The sequence below is a fragment of the Naumovozyma dairenensis genome, chromosome 3 (genome assembly GCF_000227115.2).
Source record: "Naumovozyma dairenensis CBS 421 chromosome 3, complete genome".
Lineage (NCBI taxonomy): Eukaryota > Fungi > Ascomycota > Saccharomycetes > Saccharomycetales > Saccharomycetaceae > Naumovozyma > Naumovozyma dairenensis.
The window spans coordinates 1,442,921-1,467,668 of NC_016481.1; the positions used below are offsets into that span (position 1 = coordinate 1,442,921).

The 24,748-nt window shown below is 33.9% G+C and overlaps 9 protein-coding genes across 9 annotated transcripts; 5 read left to right on the forward strand and 4 right to left on the reverse strand.

Annotated features, from left to right (window-relative positions):
• Positions 1–368: 368 nt before the first annotated feature.
• Positions 369–2,501, forward strand: AEP3 (Aep3p; the record flags this gene model as incomplete). Its single annotated transcript, XM_003669478.1, has 1 exon — positions 369–2,501. The coding sequence occupies one exon, from the start codon at positions 369–371 to the stop codon at positions 2,499–2,501; it is 2,133 nt and encodes a 710-aa protein (XP_003669526.1).
• Positions 2,502–2,866: 365 nt separating this feature from the next.
• LSP1 (lipid-binding protein LSP1) lies at positions 2,867–3,892 on the reverse strand (the record flags this gene model as incomplete). Its single annotated transcript, XM_003669479.1, has 1 exon — positions 2,867–3,892. The coding sequence occupies one exon, from the start codon at positions 3,890–3,892 to the stop codon at positions 2,867–2,869; it is 1,026 nt and encodes a 341-aa protein (XP_003669527.1).
• A 2,604-nt stretch (positions 3,893–6,496) lies between these two features.
• Positions 6,497–8,245, forward strand: NDAI0C06260 (C2H2-type zinc finger protein; the record flags this gene model as incomplete). Its single annotated transcript, XM_003669480.1, has 1 exon — positions 6,497–8,245. One exon carries the CDS (start codon positions 6,497–6,499, stop codon positions 8,243–8,245), a length of 1,749 nt encoding a protein of 582 aa, XP_003669528.1.
• A 2,673-nt stretch (positions 8,246–10,918) lies between these two features.
• On the forward strand, positions 10,919–13,207 carry ULP1 (SUMO protease ULP1; the record flags this gene model as incomplete). The annotated part of the gene is made up of 1 exon (XM_003669481.1): positions 10,919–13,207. One exon carries the CDS (start codon positions 10,919–10,921, stop codon positions 13,205–13,207), a length of 2,289 nt encoding a protein of 762 aa, XP_003669529.1.
• Positions 13,208–13,591: 384 nt separating this feature from the next.
• Positions 13,592–14,740, reverse strand: HST2 (histone deacetylase HST2; the record flags this gene model as incomplete). Its single annotated transcript, XM_003669482.1, has 1 exon — positions 13,592–14,740. One exon carries the CDS (start codon positions 14,738–14,740, stop codon positions 13,592–13,594), a length of 1,149 nt encoding a protein of 382 aa, XP_003669530.1.
• Positions 14,741–15,064: 324 nt separating this feature from the next.
• On the forward strand, positions 15,065–16,429 carry ULA1 (Ula1p; the record flags this gene model as incomplete). Its single annotated transcript, XM_003669483.1, has 1 exon — positions 15,065–16,429. The coding sequence occupies one exon, from the start codon at positions 15,065–15,067 to the stop codon at positions 16,427–16,429; it is 1,365 nt and encodes a 454-aa protein (XP_003669531.1).
• Positions 16,430–16,589: 160 nt separating this feature from the next.
• On the reverse strand, positions 16,590–18,434 carry SPB4 (ATP-dependent RNA helicase SPB4; the record flags this gene model as incomplete). Its single annotated transcript, XM_003669484.1, has 1 exon — positions 16,590–18,434. The coding sequence occupies one exon, from the start codon at positions 18,432–18,434 to the stop codon at positions 16,590–16,592; it is 1,845 nt and encodes a 614-aa protein (XP_003669532.1).
• Positions 18,435–19,959: 1,525 nt separating this feature from the next.
• On the forward strand, positions 19,960–20,583 carry NDAI0C06310 (uncharacterized protein; the record flags this gene model as incomplete). The annotated part of the gene is made up of 1 exon (XM_003669485.1): positions 19,960–20,583. One exon carries the CDS (start codon positions 19,960–19,962, stop codon positions 20,581–20,583), a length of 624 nt encoding a protein of 207 aa, XP_003669533.1.
• Positions 20,584–22,298: 1,715 nt separating this feature from the next.
• Positions 22,299–23,285, reverse strand: NDAI0C06320 (uncharacterized protein; the record flags this gene model as incomplete). The annotated part of the gene is made up of 1 exon (XM_003669486.1): positions 22,299–23,285. The coding sequence occupies one exon, from the start codon at positions 23,283–23,285 to the stop codon at positions 22,299–22,301; it is 987 nt and encodes a 328-aa protein (XP_003669534.1).
• Between the last annotated feature and the right edge of the window lie 1,463 nt (positions 23,286–24,748).

Sequence of the window (24,748 nt, forward strand, 5' to 3'; positions counted from 1 at the left end):
TTGGAAATATTTTCTATGCTTCCACTATCCGTTTTTACACTACGGATACCTTTTTTTAAGTATTCGTGTTAGATCCACGGGTAATATTTTTAGTTTTTACTCTCCTAATGGTTTGCAGATACTATTTAGTGATATAAGTAAACTGATGTCACATAAAACTAAAACAGAGGAATAAGGTCGAAATAGATAGCGCTATCACTGATCGATGAACTCTCCCTCAATCCTTCGAGAAACGTTTCTAGAGGAATTAATCATCAAAAGTGTGGATACTTTTATATGCCACAGTATTAGTCGAGTTTCCTTCTACACAACTAAGTCACGAAATTACCGGAACGATATCCTTACGATCAACTACACCCAATGGATGAATGAATGTACTCCGAAGACTTAATACGATCCTCGCTTCAAACAGTAACTCGGCTAAAGTTACATCTGCATTCAACCTCTCTGCTATTCCTTCTCCTGTTATTGAAATAAGGCCTAGTCAATTTTTACAGAGGAAACCAACCACCAATACGAATACCAATACTGCTTCAACACGAACTACAACAAGAACATCATCCCGAATATCTCTAAGGGAAACTAAGAGCAAAGTTCAATTTCCTAATGATACTATAGATAATATATTTAATGAAATTGATGAAAGCAGGGCCACTACAAAGGAGATTAAAAGCAAGCATAAAAAATCTAATCAAACTCCCTCGAACACATCCCAGCATAAACGTGATCCAAGCATTAGAGAATGTCAAGAATATATAAATAACATTAGGTCATCGGTTGGTAAGGGGTCTTATTACGAAAGGAAATCAATCAGAGAACGACTTATTTCATTGAGTCCGCATTCCTTTGCTCGTACTTCTATTCAAGATAATTATGACTCGCAGAGAGCATTAGAGATTTATAATGTTAACAAAAATATAAAAACAAATCCGGAATATAAATATATTAAGAGTGAAAAGAATCGAGAATTTCTCTCGAGGATTTTACCATTATTGATTAATTTGACCCCCAATATCAGCAGTTCAAATTATCTGCGGAACAATAACGAAGAAGAAGGAAAAACAATTAGGAAATTTCCTAAGTTTACAACAGATGAAGTACCACCAATCCCTGATTTCCAAAATGATCCACAAGTTTTACAAGATTTTATCGGCTTATTGACACATACAACATTTTACTATAGGAATTCTTCCAAATTAAATGGTATTATACCGAAAATATTAAGGAACTTAATCCATCCAACAAATTTGAAAACTTTAAAACTTAGAACAATTACTAATTTTAATGATTTAATTTATTTCTACAGTAACAGATTCGATTTTGCCTCTGTAAGAGAATTATTCAAACAATCACAATTAGAAAACATTCAACCCAACACAATGACATTTAATCTATTATTAAGATCGATTTTGAAAAATTCTCAAATTAGGAAAATTAACCCAGTGGTCAATGAAATTGAATGGGTATTACTAAAGATGGAGAAATGTTCAGTGAATGCAAATTATATCACCTGGCTTACATTGTATAATTTCTTACAGGATAATTTATCAAGAGATGTGTTTATTAATCAAATGCATACGAAGGGGTTCCCAATAAATAGAAATGAGTTTATTTATACAGTAATGCGGAATAATGATGAATATACCGGATTACAAATTTTGGAATTTTTGAAAAATAATAATATTGGGTTTAATGATGGCATTTTTACTACGAAGTTGATTAATCTTTGTATTGAAAGGTTTTTATCAAAACAAGATCAAAAAAATCTGAATTATGCATGGATAATTTTGAAATATTTTGGTAATGAAAATAAATCTTTGTTAAACTATAAGACGTTGAATTGTTTCTTGGAAAATTTTGCTAAACATGGTAGAATTGATCTTTCTTTGATGATCTTTAACGTTTGTACAAAACGATTCGCTATCTTACCTAATTTTGATAGTTTTGAAATGTTATTCAAATCGCTGGTTATAAATGGATATACTAAAAATTTCCCAATGGTTTTAAAATATTTAAAGAAATTAAAGAAAAGTTATAATTATGAGGAAAGGAATACATATTGGATTGTGAAAGCGGAACTAATATCCAAGTATAATTGTTTGAAACATTTTACTGAAGCGGACTTTATTAAATGTGAAAAATTGTTATCTCCTGATTCATTTACGTGGGATGCTAAAACTCTCATTTGGCGAACCTGGCAACAACCAAGTTCGTCACTTAGGAAGAGATTACGTTACCTAGGTTGCTTTAGTGGTAACCGTCATACGAAATTTAGTAACAAATTCTTAAAGTATGATGGTACACCTCAATATGATAGTTCCGTGAAAACGAGTAAATATATCACATCATCACTAGACATTGCAATAAAGAAGAACGATGAAAGGGAGAGGATTAAACTTTTTGCTGTTAAGAGGGCCATGTTTAAGAGAGTACCTTATGCGGAAGAACCATTTGAAAGTTTGAAAAAAGAACTTAAAGAAAGAAATATTATAAAGAATTGAAAACAAAAATTATTACTTGTAAATAAAAATTGACTATTACATATTTTTTTAGGTGAGCATTATAGACTGATAATATTCTTATAAAAGAAACAAACTAAAAATTAATAAATTGAGGATTATTTATTATTACTGTTATTTAGGAATATTTATTTACGTAAAGAATATCTTTTACGTAAAATTAATTACTTTAGGGAGACCAGAGAAAAAAATAAAAAAATAGAAGAGTTAGTAAAATAACAAAATAAGGAATATTTAGAAAGGAAATTAAAAATTTGAATGGGTTTGATTGTCGCTTGATTAAGTGCATAGGAATAGACTTAAAAAGTGGAAATAAAAATATGGAATGACCGACATTCTAACATAGATTAATAACCATTAGGTTCTTCAGGTTCCTCATTCTCTAATGATTCACCAATACCACCGATAGGTTCCAAATCTCTTTGTTCTGGTAATTCTTGTTGTTCATCTTCTTCTTGTTCATGTTGTAATAATTGATGAGCATTTGCCTCATCTTCATCTTCTTCTTCATCTTCGTCCACTTCTTCATAAACATCGTCCATTGTTTGACGGAATGATAAAGTTGGCTTAACAACTGCATCGTTCAAAGTCCAAGATTCTAATGCAGCTTCAGCATCCATGATGATTTGTCTGGAAGCATCGTAACCGTCATAAGCAGGTCTTGATTCACCAGGAGTCACAGGCGAATCATCTAATAATTCTAATAAAGCTTTCCCATAACCAGCAATCAAAGCGAATTTTTCAGCCATTTCAGTCATAGAATCGAATAAATAATGGTAAGCTGCTTTCAATTTTTCTCTTGTGATATTTGACAATTGCGCTTCAGCGACTAAACTTTCAGCTTCAGCTCTTACTAATTCTTGTTCCAAGACAGGAATCTTAGTAGAATTTGGTTCCTTATATTTCAAATGTGCAATTTCATCAGTAATTTTTTCCTTACGATCTCTTGAAGGTTGGACAGATGCTTCAATATTTCTAATAGATTTCATAGTGACACGATATTGATCATATTTGTCAATGAATTGATCTTGTAATTCACCTAATTCATACATAAGGACACCTAATTTATCAGTCACGTCTGAAACATCATCATCATTATCGTACCCCCATAATGATAATTGTCTTGCAGCAGCACGACGTTCATTAGCGACGACTTCTAAGGCTCTTAGGACACTCTTTTCAGTTTTCACTAATTGAGATAATTTTCTTGATAATTCAGGACCAAAATTACCTGCTGTGGATTTCCTGAATGATGAAGCAATAGATGCCTTACCGAAGAATTTGGATTTTGTTGTTGATGGAGGTGGTGGAGGAGCTTGTAGTTCAGATGCAGTGGGTGCTCTTTGATTTCTCAAGGAATAAGTTTTATGCATTATGGTTTTACTTTAATCTTGTCTTGTCTTGTCTTGGATTACTTTGTTGTTAGTTTTAGTCTTTTGAATCTATACGTGTTACTACTATTCTTTTCTAGTTAAGAATATGTAATTGATAGATTAATAGTTTCTTTTAAAGGGAGAGTTCTAATTAAATATTGTAATTAAAAAAAGGAAGAAAAACAGGGATCTACTACCAACTACCGTTTCTTTCTATAAATCTTAATTTATTCTAGTAATTGATTGCACGAATAGCTGTGATAGTAGAAGGGGGGCGAACCAAGGGTTGATTTACATGTTTTGGTAGAATATTTCCCTTAAATGAGGAAATTGGAAAAGGAAACCCTGAATATTTGAAAAGAGGAGACGGGGTGTCTGGGTTACGTTGGTTAGGGGTGTCTCTGTGGGGTCGTAAAGTGTAATGGAACGGCTACAGAGCAGGGAAGAGGACCCTTATGAAAACCGGGAAATTCCCCTTTGGGAAATAAGATTTCAATTGGCGTCTCCTGTTCGGGCCTGTGTTTACCCTATTCCCCTTTTCAGAAAACCTTAATCCTTTTAGGCTGCGTTCATGCATTCGGTTATCAGCACGTAACATGCATAGTATGTCCGAGTGTATACGATCGTTCCTCCATCATCAAACACATAAACTTGCAAACTTTGACGATATCTGTACGATTTTTTTTCTTAGAGCTCGTCCGCTCAGTTCTGGAACCATAAAATACAGGACAATTTTGGCCATTATATAGTCTCTCTTAGCAGCGCTAATACAATGTGCGTTTCCACTAACTACATACTCTATACTTAGATGACGTTTTACAGACAGCGTTATATTAAATATACTGATGATATATATTCTATACCATTAGAGAGAAAGATCTTGATTCAGAAGACCAGCTGTAGTTAAACTACCTTACCCGTAGTTTTCTTTCGATTTAGAGACTAAGTATATATTCAGTAAAATAGGAGCTCGTTCAACCTCCTCTTCAAGATACTCCAATTTTTCTCCTATCTAAGATTATTTCATGTATGCCCTTTTAAGATAACAGAAGAGGATTACTCTACTGATCTGGGGATCCGCAATAACAAACCTTGCACTAATGTCAAATGTATTTAACAATTAGAAAGTTTTCTTTTTCTTTTCTTTTTCTTTTTTGATTCTGGTGTAGATTGATTAGCGAACCATTATTCAAAATGAGCTCCTTTACATCGAAAGAAACGGCTTACTGTGAATACATTTTTTTTAAATCAGATCCATCAGAAAATTCTAGAACCTTTGATGCATTGTTGATTCAGCCATACGTCATGAAACATAACTGTACACTCCGTAGAGTCGATCAAACATGTCAAAAACTTTAAAGGTAATTTAGATTACTTGCATTGATGTACTTCAAAAGGAGCAGTGCTATATATTCAATATTCCTTTGTTACCAACCTTATTCTTGACTTGTCTATGCCTTAACAACAAATGGTATATTTTAATTGTTTTCCTGCAGATGATAGAAATGATGTAGGCACACGTTGCCAGGTGATTCTTTTTTCTGGTATTTAAGATTTATTAAGAATACGTCAATCATATATTTGTACATATATACCCAACAGATATACATCTAAAAAATTGGGTTATACTCCTAAACAGTCTTTTGCATATGCCACTTGTCCTTTTGGATAATAAATAATATGATTCAGTCAGTATAGGTATGTTTGTGTTTAAATCATCTCTTCTTTGATATGACTGTTGATATAATAACTTCAAAGTTCATTCAGTAATGTTCAATTTTAAACGCAGTTGTTTCTCATAACACACAGTAGGAAAACTAGTTGCCTTTTCTATGTTTGAGAGTGAAAAATCTTCAATTTTGAAAGGTAGTTTGATACTTAGTTGCAATAATCATTACATTGCTACCAGAACTGTTCCGGTTATCAAGCGACTCTCTTTCAACAATCTTTCTTGGTAGTAGTCGTGTTTAATTGAGACAGTTGAGGAGATAAAATTTTAACATCACACAACAGCAACACTTTTCAAAGACTGTTTACTTCTCAAACATTCTATTCTCCCTAAAAGGTATCCAACAATACTAAAACTGTTACTTCTTCTCGCCTTCCTCTTCCAACTACGTGAGAGAAGCAATATACAGGACCTAATAATATTTTCTTTAGTAAAGTTTTCTTCAACATATACCGACACTAAAAATTGGTGCTGCAGCACAGGATTACGGAGTAATTTTTTGAGCAGGAAAAAAAAAATAATAGATTACTGCTTATCTGCTGCTTATTAAGTAAAGATTATTGTTGTATATTACACCAAGCCATAACCGTTCAATTCTATTTTGAAGTTAATACCTTAGTGCTGGTCCACCCCAAAAATCATAAATCATAACTGTGTTTTTTTTATACCAAATCAAACAACAGCAGTTACATAAAACTTCGAGAGAGAATATTACAAGGATAACCGTAACAGAACATTTTTATGGGTGAAAACTCTAGAATATTTCATATAATAGTTTTGTTTTACTGGTTTTACCTGATATTTTCTCAACAATAAAAAAAATAGTATACCTGAGTTGAGTATATGTCACTATATTATTTTTACATTATTTATTGATGACTCTGTCGAATACTCATGGTCATACAGCACATAACGTGCAACTGTCAAAATCTGAGAACGGAAACATAAGTTCTTTAATACCAGTAACTGATTATCTAAACCGAGCTGAAGTTGATCACACAGTAGGTAATTCAAAGAGCTCGTTAAGTTACATTTTATCGTCACCTTCTGATACCAAAAGAATGAGAGATACGATTCCAGAGTCAGAACATGACTCGGATTTACATGTGCATGCTTTTGTGCTTCGAAATATACTGAATAGTCCACCAGTGGATGAAAATAAAATAAAACTAGAGGATATTAGGCAGTACCATGGTGATAGCCTTGTAACCACCGACCTCAAAAGGAGCGGTTGTGAACCAGTCACCCCGCAAAAAGAGAAGTGTTTATCATCTATACTAGAAGCAAAGGAAAACTATAATGGACCGTCTTCTAATACTCTACCATCATCGTCAACAACGAATGATTACCCGAAACGAAGTGACAAAACTAAGGATAATACCATAAATCAGCATATACCGTCAGTGGCCTCTTTGTTGCGACAGACCTTGGGTACGTCTAAAACGTCAGATTTATCTCCGTCCAATTACGCACCAGTTAACAATAGAATGACAAAGAATAATGCAGTAGATGATGTAAAACATTCTATTAATAACTTATCATTGCCAAATATATATGAAGTTGTCAATGGAAATTCAGGAATAACAATTGGCACATCTACCAGTAATATTTTGGCACAGCAGCATAAGAATATTGGTAAGAATGGATCAATATATGGTCCATCACAACCACCTGCACCATTACCGCCTCCTGTACCCTTTATCATTGGCACAAATTATAATCCTTATGGAATATACTCAAACTCAAAAGTAAATCCAAATCCATCACAATTGCCATATTCAATTATGGCCCCATCCAGGTACGAACCATATAACAACAGACTTGGTGTATGCCAGGCCGCCGATTTTGCACGACCGCCTCTACCTACTACGTTTTCACCATCTTCTCTACCTTCTCAACTGAATTGTCAATTTATACCACAAGCATCTATTTCGTCTATAATACCATATTCATCTTCATTGGTTCATGATACCAATGGAATGTTCTATGGTAATAGCAATGACGGCGTGAATCACCATAAAAACATCAGTGATAATGCCCATAGTGGAATTAATGGTAACGTTCATAGTAGTGGTAATGGCAATGGCAATGGCAATGGTAATATTCATGGTAATTGTAATATCTATGGCAACCTCCATATTCATATAAATACTTCTCCTTCTCCACGATATCAATTGAATGAAGGACTTTATAGCAAAGAAAACATCCCTGTTAAAGGGAAAATGGCAACCAATTCTGTTGACATGAAACCAATAAAACTGGAGCAACCTATGATAGAGATTAGAGCAAACAATGATGATGATGTGGGGGAGGAAAAGTCTGGACGCGTAAGGAGAAGAAAGTCTAGACAATGTCATATCTGTGGTAAGAGCGTTACACGTACTAGTACGCTACAGACACATATGCTGGTTCATACTGGTGATAGACCATTTGAATGCGTATGGTCTGGTTGCCATAAGAGATTCAATGTTAAAAGTAATATGAATCGTCATTATAAATTGCATTTAAAAAAGCAACTGGCGAATGAAGTGTTAGCGGATACTACTCAAAAAAAGGAATTGGGATCACTACATGATGATATTGATGTTGCAGACGAGTACCATGCGAAAAATGAAAATGATTAGTAGCTATCTGTTAAAGTTTGGCAGGGAACTTTGCACTATGCTGTCGCTGTTATTGTTATTGTTCTTGTTGTTGTTTGTTTCGTCTTTTGTTGCATCTTTGTTTTTCTTACTATGCTTTTTTATTGTATCCTTTTTCTGGTCAACTTGAATGCTCGAGTAAAAATATATTTGTCATAGAAATCCTTTGATATCAGTCATTTTGAATTGTACTAGATTAAACTGATTATGCTAATCCAGCGTTGTTGTGGTTTCTAATTTTCATGATATTGGAAATAAAGAGAAAAGAAATAGTATTGTTATATATAATGTTTTTATCCGACATTGGGGTTACGTTCCATATATCACCGAAAGACCTAAGTCATTCTGATTAAACATACGAAGAAGAAGAATATATATCAAAAATGGAAAAAATTTTGCTATCTTATGTTATATACACAAAGAATTCTTTGGAACCAAATTTTTTTTTTTTCTTTACGACATGCTACGTAATGTCGTTGTTATTTATTGTTGTCAGTGTTCAGGCCAACAAGTTTTACCCAAAACCGTTTTTGAATTTTATTCTAGATGCCGGTGGGTCTTCAAGACGAATGGTTAATGAGAAATTACATTGTAGTAAAATCTAATTGTCTAACATTTCATTACACTACGGCTAATAGTACGAAAGTTCTTTATATATTTCCAATTGAAGTAAGTATAGTTGTTTTTATTGTAATAGTACTTTGGCAATTGGGTTGATAGTTGTGACTGCTTCTTCTTTAGGAGCCTTTGCTGAAGAACGTGATGATGCTTCTGTTTCCTACTTTGCCTTTGTGAACTCTTTTTGATAGTAAATTTATTATACCACAATTGTGGGGGATGCTTTTAGTAAAGGTTCATATTCGATTTATCATCCATTACCAGTGGTCATGTTATATCAAACCTCATTGGTTCGAGAAAGGTGATGAGCTAAGTCCATTTTTTTAATCAAAGAATGATTCTCCACACCATATTTATTCTTATTCATACAATCTGTTATCCATTTCTATCCATTAAGATATAAAAACTATTCATACTAAAAATTGTAATGTATATTCCAGCTAACAGAAAGTGAAAAATAATGTACTGTAATATCAGTAGTAAGTAAGTCCAGAAACAAAAACCACCGTTTGAGTAATTTTCGTTTTATTTTTCGAAGTTTTATTATATTAATGCGCACTGCATTTTTTCTCACAATTATTTACCAAGGTCAGATTGTACTGAATGGAACTTAAGACAGTTCTTAGTATGGTATTGACGTGGCATCGGGAAAGATTTGTTGTGTCATTTTTTTGCTTTCCAAAGTCAATTGAGATTCCAATTAATCAAGGCGTCGAGCAAGCAGATTTTACAGGGTTCGGTTTTCTTTTGAAAACAACACAATATTATGGATAAAACCGCTGGCCAATTTTACATAAGCTTACGAAAAACGTCGTCACCAACTTAGGACTCGAAAAGATAATCATCCAGCCTTTTTTTTTTATTGAAAAAGCAAGAAAACACATGAAAGCTCAGCAAGAATCCTATGCTTTTAAGGCACCTTAATTACATGTATTTTTCGGTTCTCGATGCAGGGTCTTCTCTCGAACCGGCTTTTTTTCGCAATTCACATAGTTCTCCCTGCACCTTTTCTCCATGGCTATTTACGCATTCCTGTCCGCTTACATGAAGGAACGTTTTGTCACTAAATAAGAATGTTTACGATAACGTATACAAGGAACAAGATTTCCCCCTTCAATTAATTGTACAAAGAAGTGCTTTAGTACATATTAGCATGGCTTCCAAACAAAGACCTTTATTGAAATTAATCATTGAAGCAAGACAAGGGATGTTTTTCTTTTTAGAAAGTTAGCTTGTTTTCTAGAAGTACAGTATTTACCATATCTGCCTCCATTTATCATCCAATTAAAGCTAAAAACGAGCATACGGGATTCCAACGGTAATGACCTGTAAGTTAAATTGTTTAACTATGAAATTCTGACTTCAACTATATTATAGTTTGTTATACCGATCGCCTAGCTAGGAAACTGTCGGCCACCTTTGCCACGCTTTTATGTATCAGACATGCCTATATAGATAGAAATATAAATTTCCTTTTTTTATGATGTCCTTCTATATCCATCAATTATGTATATATGTCTTTTTTGAAAGACTCGCATTATCTCTACAAATATCTACGTAGCATATTCCATTCATTATATGACTTCATTATATTACTTCATTATATTACTTCATTATATGACCTCATTTTTGACAACACATTAGCAACACGTGTTTCGATTTGTATTCGAACCAGCTACTTTAATTAGTTTTGTTAATGATTTGTGACACATGGCAGGAAATTAAAGTGTGTCGTTCCATTATTGGAAACAAGCACTATGGAGGGTTAGAAATATATATGGAGCCATAGAGACCTTCCAAACCACGTGATCGAAATTCAAAATTTTGTTAATGAAATATTAAACTGATAAAATGTCATAAGGTAAGTAAGCAATCACAGTACATCCCGATGAACTCCAGTTAGTAGTTCTTACAATAATCAGAACAATACACATACCCCATCCTCCTCCTCATTAGCATCATCATTCATTGTTTCGTTGGTTGGAGATCTTGAAACATACTTATAACTTATAAACTACATCAACATAATAGCTTAACATGTCTGTTGCAACAACCAAGAAGTATAAGCCGAAGACAAGGTATTCTCCCTTATATTCACCCATTTCGACGTATTCAACTACCACGAATACCTCCGATTTTGATTATAAACCTAACTATAATTACAACTCTTCCATGTTTAATCCGAGAAGGAAAGTGAATTCCGCCTCATCATCTAATAATTGGAGAGATAGATCTATCGGTGACGCATGGGGAGAAACTAGCAGCAACAATACCAATAATAACAAGTATAATAATAATAACGGTAGTAGAGGTCATACGTACAATAATTATAGAAAAAACGATGATGGTTATAAAAACAGAAATAGCCATTACGGCAGCAATAATTACAATAGCAATAGCAATAACAATAGCAATAATAACAAAGGTCATAAATATTATTATGAAGCGAATGACAAGACCTACAATAGTCATACTAGGAACAAGCCAACAGAGAGGAAGTTAACTGCTAATCAAAGGCGACAACAACAAGAAGAAATGGAAAGGCAGATTGCTGAAGAACAAAGACAAAACCAAGAAAATGAACGAGGAATTTTCCGAGAATTAACATCAATTTTTACATCTGGTAGAAATTTTTGGAATAAATTGACAACAACAGATGATGCAGAAGAAGCAAATGAAACAACTCTACCACCAACTTCTACTCGGATAGATCAATCCGTGGTCTCTTCTGATGAAAATGGAACCAACAATATATCACCTGTTCAAGGCTCTGATGAAGATCATAATGTACAAGACCGAAAACTACCAGAAACAAATGTAAAACGTCCAGTATCTATTGATTATGATAACATTCAATCAAAAATGAGAAAGAAGAGTTTTAATCCCAAATCGGCGTCTCCGTTTTCCATACCAGCAAGAATTAGAAAACAATTTCCAAGAATGGATAAAAATGATTCACATAAAAGAAGAAAAGCCAATAGGAGAAACTCAAATAACTCTAGTAATAAAACCTCCAATAGCAAGGTAGTCAAGTTCTCAAAAGATCCATTCGGATGGCATAATTGGGAAACGGAAAAAATAGGCTCTCATGATAAGAATGACTATAACAAGAAATCAGATACGTATCTAGTTCAATATGGTACACAATTCATTAGAAAACATCATAAACGGAATAACTCACAATTCAACAATACCGCAAACGATGCAATGTTAGTATTGAAAGGCAGATCAGATGAAGCTACCTATTTGAAACAAATTTTTAATGGAGAGCATCTCATTCCAAAAGTTATTCAAGATGAAAAAAATCATCAATTGAAATTATTAAGTATGGATTCTAAATTAGAAAGAAGGAATGACCTTACCATAAGAAAATCTATTGTAGATTTGACAGAAACTATTAAAAATGTTTTATTAGATAAAAGGAAAAATAATAATAGAAATCAACAATCTAATTTTTCTAATGAAGATGATATGACGATCATCAAAGAACGTACGATATCCTCTTTGGAGAGGAAAAAAAGAACGTACCTCCATCAAAGATTACAATATGATAAAGCATTGATTGATTTTGAAAAGGAATTCAAAAATTATAGAGATTTGCTAGAAGAACGGAAGAAAATCCAACTGGACGTGGAAAGGAAAAGATCCCAATTCGCAATAAAGAAGTTGATCCCAACTTTATCCGATGACCAAATACTGATGGTTCAAAAGGCTTTAACGAGAAGAGATAATGGATTATTAATGAATAGAGATAATTTAGAAATTGCTGTAAGAGATATTAAGACATTGGCTCCAAGAAGGTGGTTAAATGATACTGTCATTGAATTTTTCATGAAGGTCGTGGAAAAGAAAACTGAAAATGTCGTCGCTTTTAATTCATTTTTTTATACAACTTTATCCGAACGTGGTTATAGTAGCGTTAGAAGATGGTTGAAAAGAAAGAAAGCTCAAATTTCACAATTAGATAAAATCTTCGTACCGATTAATTTAAATCAATCTCACTGGGCCCTTTGTATGATTGATATTTCAAACAAGGCAATAAGTTACATCGATTCATTATCGAACGGTCCGAGTGCTATGAGTTTTGCCATATTGAATGATCTACAAAATTATGTCATGGAAGAAAGTCAAAATACCATGGGAAAAGATTTTGAGCTCCGACATTTGAGCTGTCCACAGCAACCAAATGGATTTGATTGTGGTGTTTACGTCTGCATGAATGCATTTTATTTGAGTAAAAATTCAAATCCAACGTTCGATTCTACTGACGCTGCAAGAATGAGACAATATATTGCATATTTGATAATATCCGATTCATTAAAGTGAAAGTAAACCGTTACCATTGCTTTCACTTTGTATCTCTGCATTTCCGATCGTTTTGTAATTACATTTACTATTACATTGATATGAAATAATATTTAAAAGATTTATATTTTAATCAACGGACTTTTTCTCTCCCCCATTAGAACTTCAGCTCATATATAGTTTATAGCTAAGATATAAGCATACTATTACGTACCTTAATATGTGGTTCCTTGAAAGTACAGACCCACCCCTTAAAAGGTTCATATTGCTCAAAAGTCTCATTGAAACAAACACTCGGCGTTCCCATAGATCGAATTTATCCATGTGTTTTGGCAAATAAGATATTGTTTTAATCAAAGTAATTTCGATTATATGAAATAATCTGGATTTTAACGTCTGGATTTCTTAAGTTATTTTTAAGTCAGATGTTTCCTCTACAAGTCCAATTAACTCAGTACTGTCTTCGTTGTCATGCTTTTTATCTTGTTCTGCTTTTTCAGAAGCTGCAACTGTAATATCTTCCCCCCTCACCAGTAATTCGCTAGTATCTCCCAGCTCTTCATACGACATTTCAGATTTCTTTTCCTTTTCGAGAGCCTCTTCTTTTACTAGCTTAGGAGGTTTGGTATCTTCAATGTTTAGATTTTCTAGATCTTTTAAGATACCTTCTATTGTTTCCTTTTCTTCTGAGGTGGAAGGTTCGCCCTTGCTAATTAATTTATCAAACTCTGTCTGCCATCCAAGTTTCTCAACTAGTCGATTAGTTATTTGTTCTGTTTTATCTTTGATAATTATGTCTGACTTTCTCATGTTCATATTAAAGTCACCGACCACTTCCAAATTCATCAACGTCCTCGAGACGTTGTTTGGTACTTCAGTAGGTAAGTTCGCAAATGGATAAACAGCTAAAGAGGTACCTGCAACAATTACTAAAGGATGCTTATCTTTATTGCTTTTCATCCATAGCAAATCCTGATCCCATTGCTCGAAGAACTTTAAAGGTAAATCTTCACCAAAGAACACAATATTTGGTTTAACTAGCCCTCCACATTCATCACATTTGCAAAACACATACTCATTCGAGGCTTCGTTTAATTTTGATTTAAAGTATTCCATAGGGAAATTCTTGTCACATTCGATACAATGGTTACTTGCAAAACTACCATGCGCTTCAATGATATATTTGGGGTCAATACCTGTTTGCATTTCCAACGTATCAATATTTTGGGTATATATTCTACGTAAACGTCCCTTTTCTTCAAACAGTTTCATTAAATAATGGAAATGAGTAGGTTTGAAATTACCTGGATACAGTTCTTTAGCCAATATGTAGAAAGGTTTGGGATTCTCTTGAAAAAAATCTATATCAAACACAGCTTCAGCAAAAGGTAATTTCAATTTCGCTAAATTATGATATAATCCTGTCTTTGGAGATCTAAAATCAGGTATACCACATGATGTGGAAATACCTGCTCCTACTAAAAATATTACCTGTGAATTAGGATATTTTTCCAAATGCAATACTACATCATCGATTGTTTTTTGTTCAGTCATTCTTCAATATAATGATCTTTATGCGAATAGTTCACAGTTCGAAAGAGAGTGGAAGTGGTATAATATGATATTTAAAAGAGCTAAATCGCCTAGAACTGATCAATATGTAATATTTATTTCGAAAGTACCAAAACTAAAATTTTGTATTGTTTTCTTCTATAACTTGTGTTAAGGTTAAATATTTTGCTGTCAATGGAATATGTTCTTTTGAAGTAGTAACCGAAAGACATCAATAAAGAACAAAACCACAAATAAACAAAATGCGAGAAGTAAAAGAGTTCTCCATCGGAGGATAGAAATCGTCAACTTTAAGCAGTTAGCAAAATGGACAGATACGATCGACAATTAAGGTTATGGGGTCATGGAGGACAAGCTCTATTAACAAAGTCCACTGTGTGTCTGATAGGTCCCAACAGTTGCTTACTACAAGAAATATGGAAAATATTGGTTCTAGCTGGTCAAAGGAACTTTATTTGGGTAATTGAAGATGGCAATGAAATCGACGATAATCAATTCTTTTACGATGATATTGTCAGAGATCTCTCAGCTTTACATCCACAAGGTATTATAGTCGAGAAGAAAGAGTCATTGTGTGATATAGAATGGGTAAAACTTTCTGTAGTCATCTTAGCGAATAGTTCCAACAAATACTATCTTGAAACTCTTTCTATGGAGGAGGTTAAACTCCATTTACCACCTGTTTTTACAGCATATGTTCACGGTATGGTGGGATATTTACATCTTTCATTATCGGAGCCATATTTTGTGATGGAATCTCATCCAGACAACGTTGTCCCAGAATTACGATTGGATAAACCATGGCCTGAGCTTGTCAAATACATGGAATCCTTCGATCTGAAAAGCATGGATGAATATTCGTTAGCAAAATTACCTTATCCTGTAATACTATACCACGCTATTATTTATATTAAAGAGATTATGGGTATTAATCCAGCTACATTGACTTCCTCTCAATTTAGGGGTTACTTGACACATTATATTCATGAATTAAGCCCAGGAAATGTTAATGATTTAAATTTCATCGAAGCAAAGAGATTTTCTTATCTGGCTTTACCAAATCCTACATTGCAAAAGAAACTAGAATCAGTAATTGATTATGCAAAACAATCTTACAATTTATGTACTGATGAGTATAATAGGAATGTGTCGATATTATTACAAACTTTGGAAATATATCTTAAAGAGAATGCAAACAATCATTATCCTTTGCCAGCTAGGATACCTGATATGGAGTCAAGTACAGAAGAATTTAACAAGATCAAAATGGTGTATGAAGGAGAAAACATGAAATCCCTTGACAGATTGATGGAATTGTTGCAGGAGAATAAATATGATATCCCGAAATCCCTACTGGAAGTATTTTGTGATAATATTAAAAATATTCAGTATCAAGAACCTTCTACTTATTCCATTGAACGAAGTTTATTTAATACCTCAAATCGGCTACTACGTGATTTATTAGAATTACAATATGGATCAGCAAATAACATTAAGATGGATGAACATATGGAAAAAGTTCTCTCTTTAAACTCATATCCGACATCTACATTTATTGGTGGAGTTGTGGCACAAGAAACGATAAAATTGATAACACATCAATATATTCCCATAAATAATACATTCTTATTTGATGCGTCAAAGAATGAATCTACTATACTTCGATTATGAAGGTACAAATGCTTCATTGTCTAAGGGTCTCTAAAAAAAATATTAGAATATAAATACCAAGATGCTTGATAAAAAGTGAGAAATACTTCTTTTTTGATCTATAAATGTAAAAAATTCGGCATATAAGTTAAATTGGACATCTACGGCATATATGCGTGGATTATAAATCATCAAATGCACCTTGTACATCGTTGGAAGCAGTTTTCCTTTTTTTGGTTTGCATAATTACATCTTTCCAATCTTGTTCTACTTCTTCTCCGGAACTGTTATTAGCTTCTTCTTTAGCTAACTGTTCTTCGATTGCTTTCCTTTTGATACTCATTTTCAATCTTCTTTCGGCTTTAGTTTCTTTAGTTTCAGTCTTATTAGACCAAGCCATATTTTTCTTCTTTAATTCGTATTTCAATTTCTTCTTATCATGAATATCTTGAGTACGTTTCAATTCATCCAACCTTTTCTTTTCCCGTTTCTTATCTGCATATGCAAAATTATCTAAATTAATTGGTGGGTTCACTAACCAACCATCTGCAAATACTACGGGGTTCTCTGGATCATCTTTCAAATATTTAGTAATCTCTGGCATTCTCGGTAGACGGAAAAGACCATGCATTTTACAAATGGCCACATAGTTTAAACTTTGTAATCTAAAGATAGAACTTGCTGAATGATTGGAATAATATCTAATAAATGCCACAAATGCCTTTATACTATGATCAAATCTTGCTCTATCTTGTAAAATCCATTTTTTGAAAATATCATAAAAGTTTTCACATGGATTTATTAGTTCTAAATTATTAATTTCTTCTAGTTCCACATTTTTCACTTGCATGAATGTTACAAAATCTTCTTCTCTTCCTTTATTTAAAAATGTGATAGCTTGGCCGATTCTATTGGCTCTCCCAGTTCTACCACATCTATGTAAGAAAATGTCACTATCAGTTGGAGGATCCAATTGAACCACTAAATCAACGTCAGGAATATCAATACCCCTTGCTGCAACATCAGTTGTTAGGAGTACTGCATTGGTCAAAGTCTCTGTAAATGAATCTAGCGTTTTCATTCTTGATGCAGTTTGTAATTTACCATGCAATGAGAATATTTGTAAATCTTCATTGAGAAATGGATGTTTTGAATTTTTAAACTCATTTTGTAAATATTGCATAAATGAATAAAAATATGTGACTGAAATACATGTAGGAAAGTACACTATACATTTCTTGAATCTGTAATTGTTTAATAAGTTTAACAAATATTGAAATTTTAGTTCCGGATCCACTACAACATAATTTAATTTCAATAATGAAGGCGCAACATTTTTCGAGTTAACTTTTATCTTAACTGGATTTCTTAAACCTGTCTTGAAAATACTATCACCTGCACTACTTATTGTTGCTGAGAATAATCCAGTTCTTCTTTGTTTCGGTAGGACGCTAAGAATTTTTTCCACGTCTTTGACGAAACTGATATCTAGTAACCTATCAGCCTCATCAATTATGACCATACCACATGAAGAAGTCTTGACAGAGGTCATTTGTAAGAAATCTAATAATCTTCCTGGTGTCCCCACTAATATTTGAGGTTTATTCTCCAGAAAATCATTTACATCATCTCTAACAGTATTTTCATTGGTCCCCACTAATAATTGAGCTTTAATGGGGTACATATCGTCAGGGTATTGTTTTAGGAATTCATCAATGACGATTTTTGTTTGTTTAGCCAATTCTCTTGTTGGTGAAATTATTAAAGAATGGAAATGACCTTTTTTGAAAGATTTTTTATTAGCTCCTTCGGAGATAATTCTTTCTAATACAGGGATGACAAAAGCAACTGTCTTACCTGACCCAGTGACAGATTCTACTACTACATCTTTGTTTTGGGAAAACATAGGGATGGTGGATGCTTGTACTGGAGTCATTTGATCAAAACCCATGACATCTATTGCCGTTCTGATCCATGGTTGAATTGGACATTTCAAGTCATCCCATTGTAATGACGATCTCGACATATTCGTAAACACAGTTGCTGTTGTTTATTGGAAGCAATACAATTGTTACGAATAAATGTTACTTTTGTAAGAGCATACACTTATATACTCATTAGCAATTCTTTTTCACTTAATGCTTAGATTCTAACCTCATCTCATCTCATCTCATCTTAGCTCATCTCATATCACATATTTACGTATGTTTTCCAAAAATTTTCAACTTTTTTTCAATGGATCCGCCGGGTAGCCCTAAGATTGGCATATGCTAGCGCCTCTGGATATTTTTATTTCATTTTGGAAAAATTCTAAACTGCTGATTGCATTTTCGTACAGATACACTCCAAATATTTCCTTTTTTCTCTCTTGGATGATAATTGAAGTATGGTATCTAATATTTGTGATAGTTATGTTAACAATAAAGTGTAATCTTTTTTTTTTACTATTTGTTAGCATTATTACACTGTATCCAAGCGTGTTTGTTGTATGTCTTTCAATATGGGTCACCGATGGTCGGCCAACCATCGAGGCAACTCGGTCCGATTGATCACCGGCCATGTCATTACCACTTAGTACGTATGCAGTCAGGGGGGGGGTCTGTATTGTATTGGACACTATGTCATAAGCAACCGTATATAAGCAACCATGTTCGGACGTCTTTGACTATTGGATCCTTTGGGTATCTGTTATACTATTATATTCATTATACTACATATTACGTACGTAATCAAGAATACTTTGAATTAGGGAATTACTCTTAAAATGAATATATGTAGCCCGGATCAACCCCTTGAACTGCCGTGTGATATATATAAATGGACAAAGTAATAAGATAAAAGATTGGAGAGACTCTTCGTACCCAAGTTATGTAATTTATAAAGGGACAGATATCATCACTAGCGACTGATTCGGTAAAATAATAGTTACATACATACATCATCGGAGATATCTGGGTACAGTTCAACTTTTGCTACACGTGTGTTTTCTGGCCTTGGGAAAAAGCGTAGCGGTTTTCAAGAAGTGGCAGACCGTATTTTTTTTTTCGTAACATCTTTAACGCTTCCAATCAGACATGTTACGGGTAGAAATAATTTTCTAGCCTACCCTCTTTTGGCACTTTCTAGCCTGGTTCCTACCCTACTTCAAAAAATTTCTAGCCTACCCCCTAGCCTACCCCTAGCCCTAGCCTAAATTTTTTGTTCAGCTTTTTCTGCCACAAAGATCCAGAACCGATGTTTTTCTATCCCAACCGCTAGCCTAAAATTGAAAATTTCTAACCCTCCTCCTAGCCTAAATTTTGGGTGGAAATTTTTGTCTACCCTACCCTCTAGCCCAACCCGTAACATGCCTAGTTCCAATGGGCTGGCAATTTTTGTGACACAAAGGTAGATATCCCCACAAAATGTGACACATATGTCGAAGAATACAAATATATAAGGCAGAGACAATATTAAAATCAGTCCTTGAAAGATCGAAAGAAATTTTTTTAAAAAAGAAAAAGTCCCATAATATACAAGGGCTTTAGTAATAAACTTTCATACCTAAATAAATGACATCAAATATCGTGAGTACAGATAACAACAATCCTGCAGGTGACGATATTGACAATTACCAAGCACAAGGACAAATAGAGCTCTGTGACTGTACCATTTTAAGGCCAACAAAACTATTTAAGGCAGCTGAAAAAAGGGATATTGTGGATAAACTATCGAAGATAAGACATAGTATCAAAGAAATTAAGCAACAGTCAACAGCATCTATGAAATTACAAAAAGCTTTGACTGATTGTAAACCTGACAAAATAGAGTACTTTAACCATAGAGTTAGAGAACTTAAACAGAAAATTTTCTTGGTGGAAACCAATTCTTACAATTCCCGAGCTACTTGTCTTCAAGGCTGGGTGGTATGGATTTTCACCATAATGAAATATTGCTCCATGATTGCTATAATTCCAGCAGGTGTAATAGGCTTTCTCCAATTAAAGGTGATATATTTGATACTAATACTAGTGGCTGCTGTGGTAGGTATATTGTCAAAAGTTATAATAAGACAGCAACCAGAATATACACAAAGATACCTTAAGTGTTGTTTTACTGTTGCTCTATTATTTATAAGAAGATTTGTGGTGTCCCGTATTGAGACAATGGTCGCACATGTCGATAAACATAAATAGACATGTCGAAGAGAATTAAAAAAATCAATACAAGAGAAAAAGAATGACAAATACAAAAGGGGACACTAAACATCATACTCTATTGAAACGACAATCCGTTTATTGAAGACCAACTCTACAGCTGATAACCAATCAATATCACATTCCAACTGAACTATTTATCAACCTGTATACTTTTATTTGAAATAACGTATTTAGTAAAAAATATTAAGTGTGTCGCCATAATTATTGGTGACTAAATGGGGAATTCGCCTCAAAGTACGAAGTTATGAGATTTAAGTAAATATTATATTATTATATCAATGAATAAGAAGAAGTTAATCAACCAGAAGACCAGGAACATGAGCAATAGAAGAGTAGAAAAAAAAAGAACACTTGAGCACCCTCACAGAATGCATCCATTTTGAAATTTTCTACGGCAACATCAGTTAAACAATATAGCAAAGTCAAATTTACGATCTTTATGACACCCAGACCCAGACACCATAGTGTATCTCAACCATAATAAACATCATCATATAAAATACCTTATGTAACATAAGAATACTTCTGTAACGTTTTTGAAATTATATCAATAGGGCACCATTGAAGTAATTTCCAATAATTTAAAAAGTTCTCTTTTTTACCAGCCAGTCTATAATTCATATTAAAGCATGGATTGAATTACATATTGAAAAAAGATTCGTACACCAACTAATGAGGTGGTATTGTATTCAACTGACAACTGATAACTCCTCCTGGCAATAGAAGCACATTAATTCATCTCTTTTGGATGTCTATGCTTTTTTTTAGTCCTTAATACCATTATCATCTCATACTCATAGGCCGAATATGAATTCATTGTTTCATTTCATAGTAACAGCAGTTAGTATCTTTCATGAACTCAGTTCTAGAAAAGAAACCCAACAAATAATTCATCAAATTAGAATGGTAGGTTGTTATAAAATACAGCGACTCATACGGGAGTTATCGTATCGAAATAAAGAGCCCGTATTCCGATTGTTTTCCACGAAGAGCTTCCTTATTTGTATTGCTTCATACATCTAAACAGAATGGTTGGGAAAAAAGCCTAGTTAATATTTGTACATTAGATGCAAAAATTAAGATATTGCCATATTTTTGCTCGAAGGTTTTGCAAACGGTCTCCACCTAAATGATATCGGTTATTATCTCATAATATATGATACAACTAAGTGTCCAAAACTATCACCGCCAGCTCCAGCGTTTCATTAAAGACTCGCCCAACAAATATGTAGCAATCATTTACTTCCACTTTAACGGTCACTAGCTAGCACTCCTTCCGTATATCTTAAACCACCAATCTTCCTCTTCATAAAGGCGTGTGCCCAAAATTAAGATATGTCTAATATTGTCACTGGACGTCTATCCCGCTGTGGTGGCAGCCGCTGATGACTTTATGGTTTGGAAAGAAAGAGAAACATAAATGAGTGGCACCTGAGGTGGTGCTAAATGATACATTATTAGCTGTCACCAATTTGTTTTTATTGTTGGGCCGACTATTGACACGATTTCTCAACTAACACGCCACTGTTAAACATTAAACTCTTAAACTAAGGAACGTACAATTGAAACACCCAGCCGTCCAATGTTTAATAATTAGTAGGATCTTGTTACGGTCGTCCGAATAGTCACTCTATATGATGGCATTGATTTTTGGTAAAAAAAATGTCAGAATAATAAGTTAAATACCAGCCCTAACTACTCTCGGTAGATCGTGCCATAATTTTGTAGCGGTTCTTACCCTTTCGATGGAATACAGGGTTCCTTCCCAAATGGTCTTGCAGAAACGACAATGTGAAATAACTACTTGACCATTTCCTCATTCGGTTCACTTTACAGACAGTATATTTCTGGTAACAATGTCTCTCTGCCCAAGTAACATCACGCTCGTTGTAAACTTCATTATATCTCTCCTTTCTATCTTCCAAAATTTTCCCGTTCTCATCAACATTCGTTATAAATATCTCATAAGGCGGATCATGAAAAACCTTCAAAATGTTGTGAAAGCCAGGTGAATATCCACGTTTGACTGCTCTACTTCTATACACCATAAACAAATCGCGATAGACAATGGCTTCTGGTTCTCTAAAATGGTAAAAAAAGACCTCGCATGGTACAGACCCATAATCTGAAGGCGGCAAAAATGCTATATCGTTATTTTGTAATAAATCCAAAAGTGGCAGAACACCAGTAGGAGGATAGCGACAACACCGACCAGACAATTCGACATCAAAGAATGCGCTTGAAATATCAGGGGTAGGCGCATATGTAGAGAGTTCTTTAGTGAGCTCTGCTTTAGCGTCTTCAGTAATCGTCGTTGAAAAATAAAATTTCCTCTGGTCAGAGTCACGGCCTACCATCATGTACGACATGGATAAAAATATATTCCTAAAATAGGATTCGGGATCATCCAAACGCGACATACGTTTATAGAATTCATAGTCTGTATTAGAATAGCTGCTGTATAATGGAGTATCTGATTTCAAATAATTGTGTACAATATAGCATTTGAAGAGAGTACATAAGCGTATCGGACATCCCTTGAAGGAGTTAGGCTCAGCAATAATCCAATACTTGACTGGCTTTTTGCAAAAGGGAACTTTTTGTTTTAATCGGGTATATATGCTCATCTTGGAAGCTTTTTCTCGAAGCAACAAACCATCATTAGGATCAGAGACCATTTTTTTAGCAATAGTGGTAATAGTTTTCTAGTTCTGGTTTTTTTTGGCGCTAGAGACAACTATTGCGAATATTATTGTTGTCAGTCAATAGCCCTTCTATCTCCAATAGTACATAAGGAACAGATTAGGATTACGCAGGTGATTTGTATCAATCAAAACTTTTCTCTGCACCAATCTTGACGCCAAATAGAATTCCATAACAGTGACACACTCCCGACCATGCTGATACCCACCAATGAGTCTATCTCTCGCTGCCTTTATTATTCAGATGTAGTTAAGAAAGGTTAACGAAAAAACATAGGAAATATGTGCTTGCTTTTGAGGGACCACCCATACTCCCCAAAGGTCTGAGTAGGAAATCCTGGATGTGTTGGTGGAAAATATATAAACTTGGTCAAAACCTTTTATGTTGAGGGCCTCGAGCTGCGCAACTGTTCAATTGTAAGTCCATGGGATATATCTATAAGTCCTTTTCCACATCATATGTTGAGATAGTTATACTTAGTTGAACGGGCCAAGTACACTACATGATCCATTTAAGGTCACTGTAACCAGTTCAGTATATCATTTATTGCTCAGTTCCTTTGGAAAATCAAAGCAATAACATTAAAAGTTATTATAGCTCACGTAATGAAATACTAGGGTTCTTCTTCTTGTTCTTGTTTCTTAATATTCACTCCAGTTCCTCATATGATTCCTCTGTTACAGTTTTCCAGATAAATGCGTACGTACTTAAAATGGTAAGTAAACTACGTCTATATTGAAAGACCTTCTAGTAAAAGCATTCCAATAAATGTTAGTTACGTAACGTTACATTACACTACGTTCAAACAGAATCGCGTAAGGTGAGTGGACAATGAATGCGATTATTGTACTTGGAAGAATACAGAAGGAGTTACTCTAAGACAGTGGGAGATAAACTGAGGGCATCGGTAAATGGTTCCACTGAAACGTAGACATAGAAATGGCTACGCTTTGATCACCATTTGATGGCGCATGCAAAGGTTTTTGTTAGAGCTGCCTTTATTTTCGTCAAGTAAAGAATAATTACATATTATTTTTCGATAGTTATTTATCTATTATATCTCTCATTTTAAAAATTGGTATATTATTTCGTGGAAATGGTGTATCCATACGAGAAACCTATGTTTTTTTGTTGCACAGGATTATGAGAACATAGTAAAATCATTACAGGAATCACGGTAATGTAATGTTGTTAGGGTAATTAATATACTGGAGATCAGTACGATGTGAATAAACCTCTTTAAACTGAGATGTCCAGGGATATTGGTCGTAGCTTTCACTAAATAGTACAAGGAAGATGAAATGGTAGAACAGTAGAAAAGATCACTTATATAGATATAATTCGATTCCAAAAATTGGCGTTTATAGGAGAAATTGCATAGGGTTCAACTGGATCGGCTACGGTTCGGTGTTTTATCTAGATGGTTAACGTACGATCT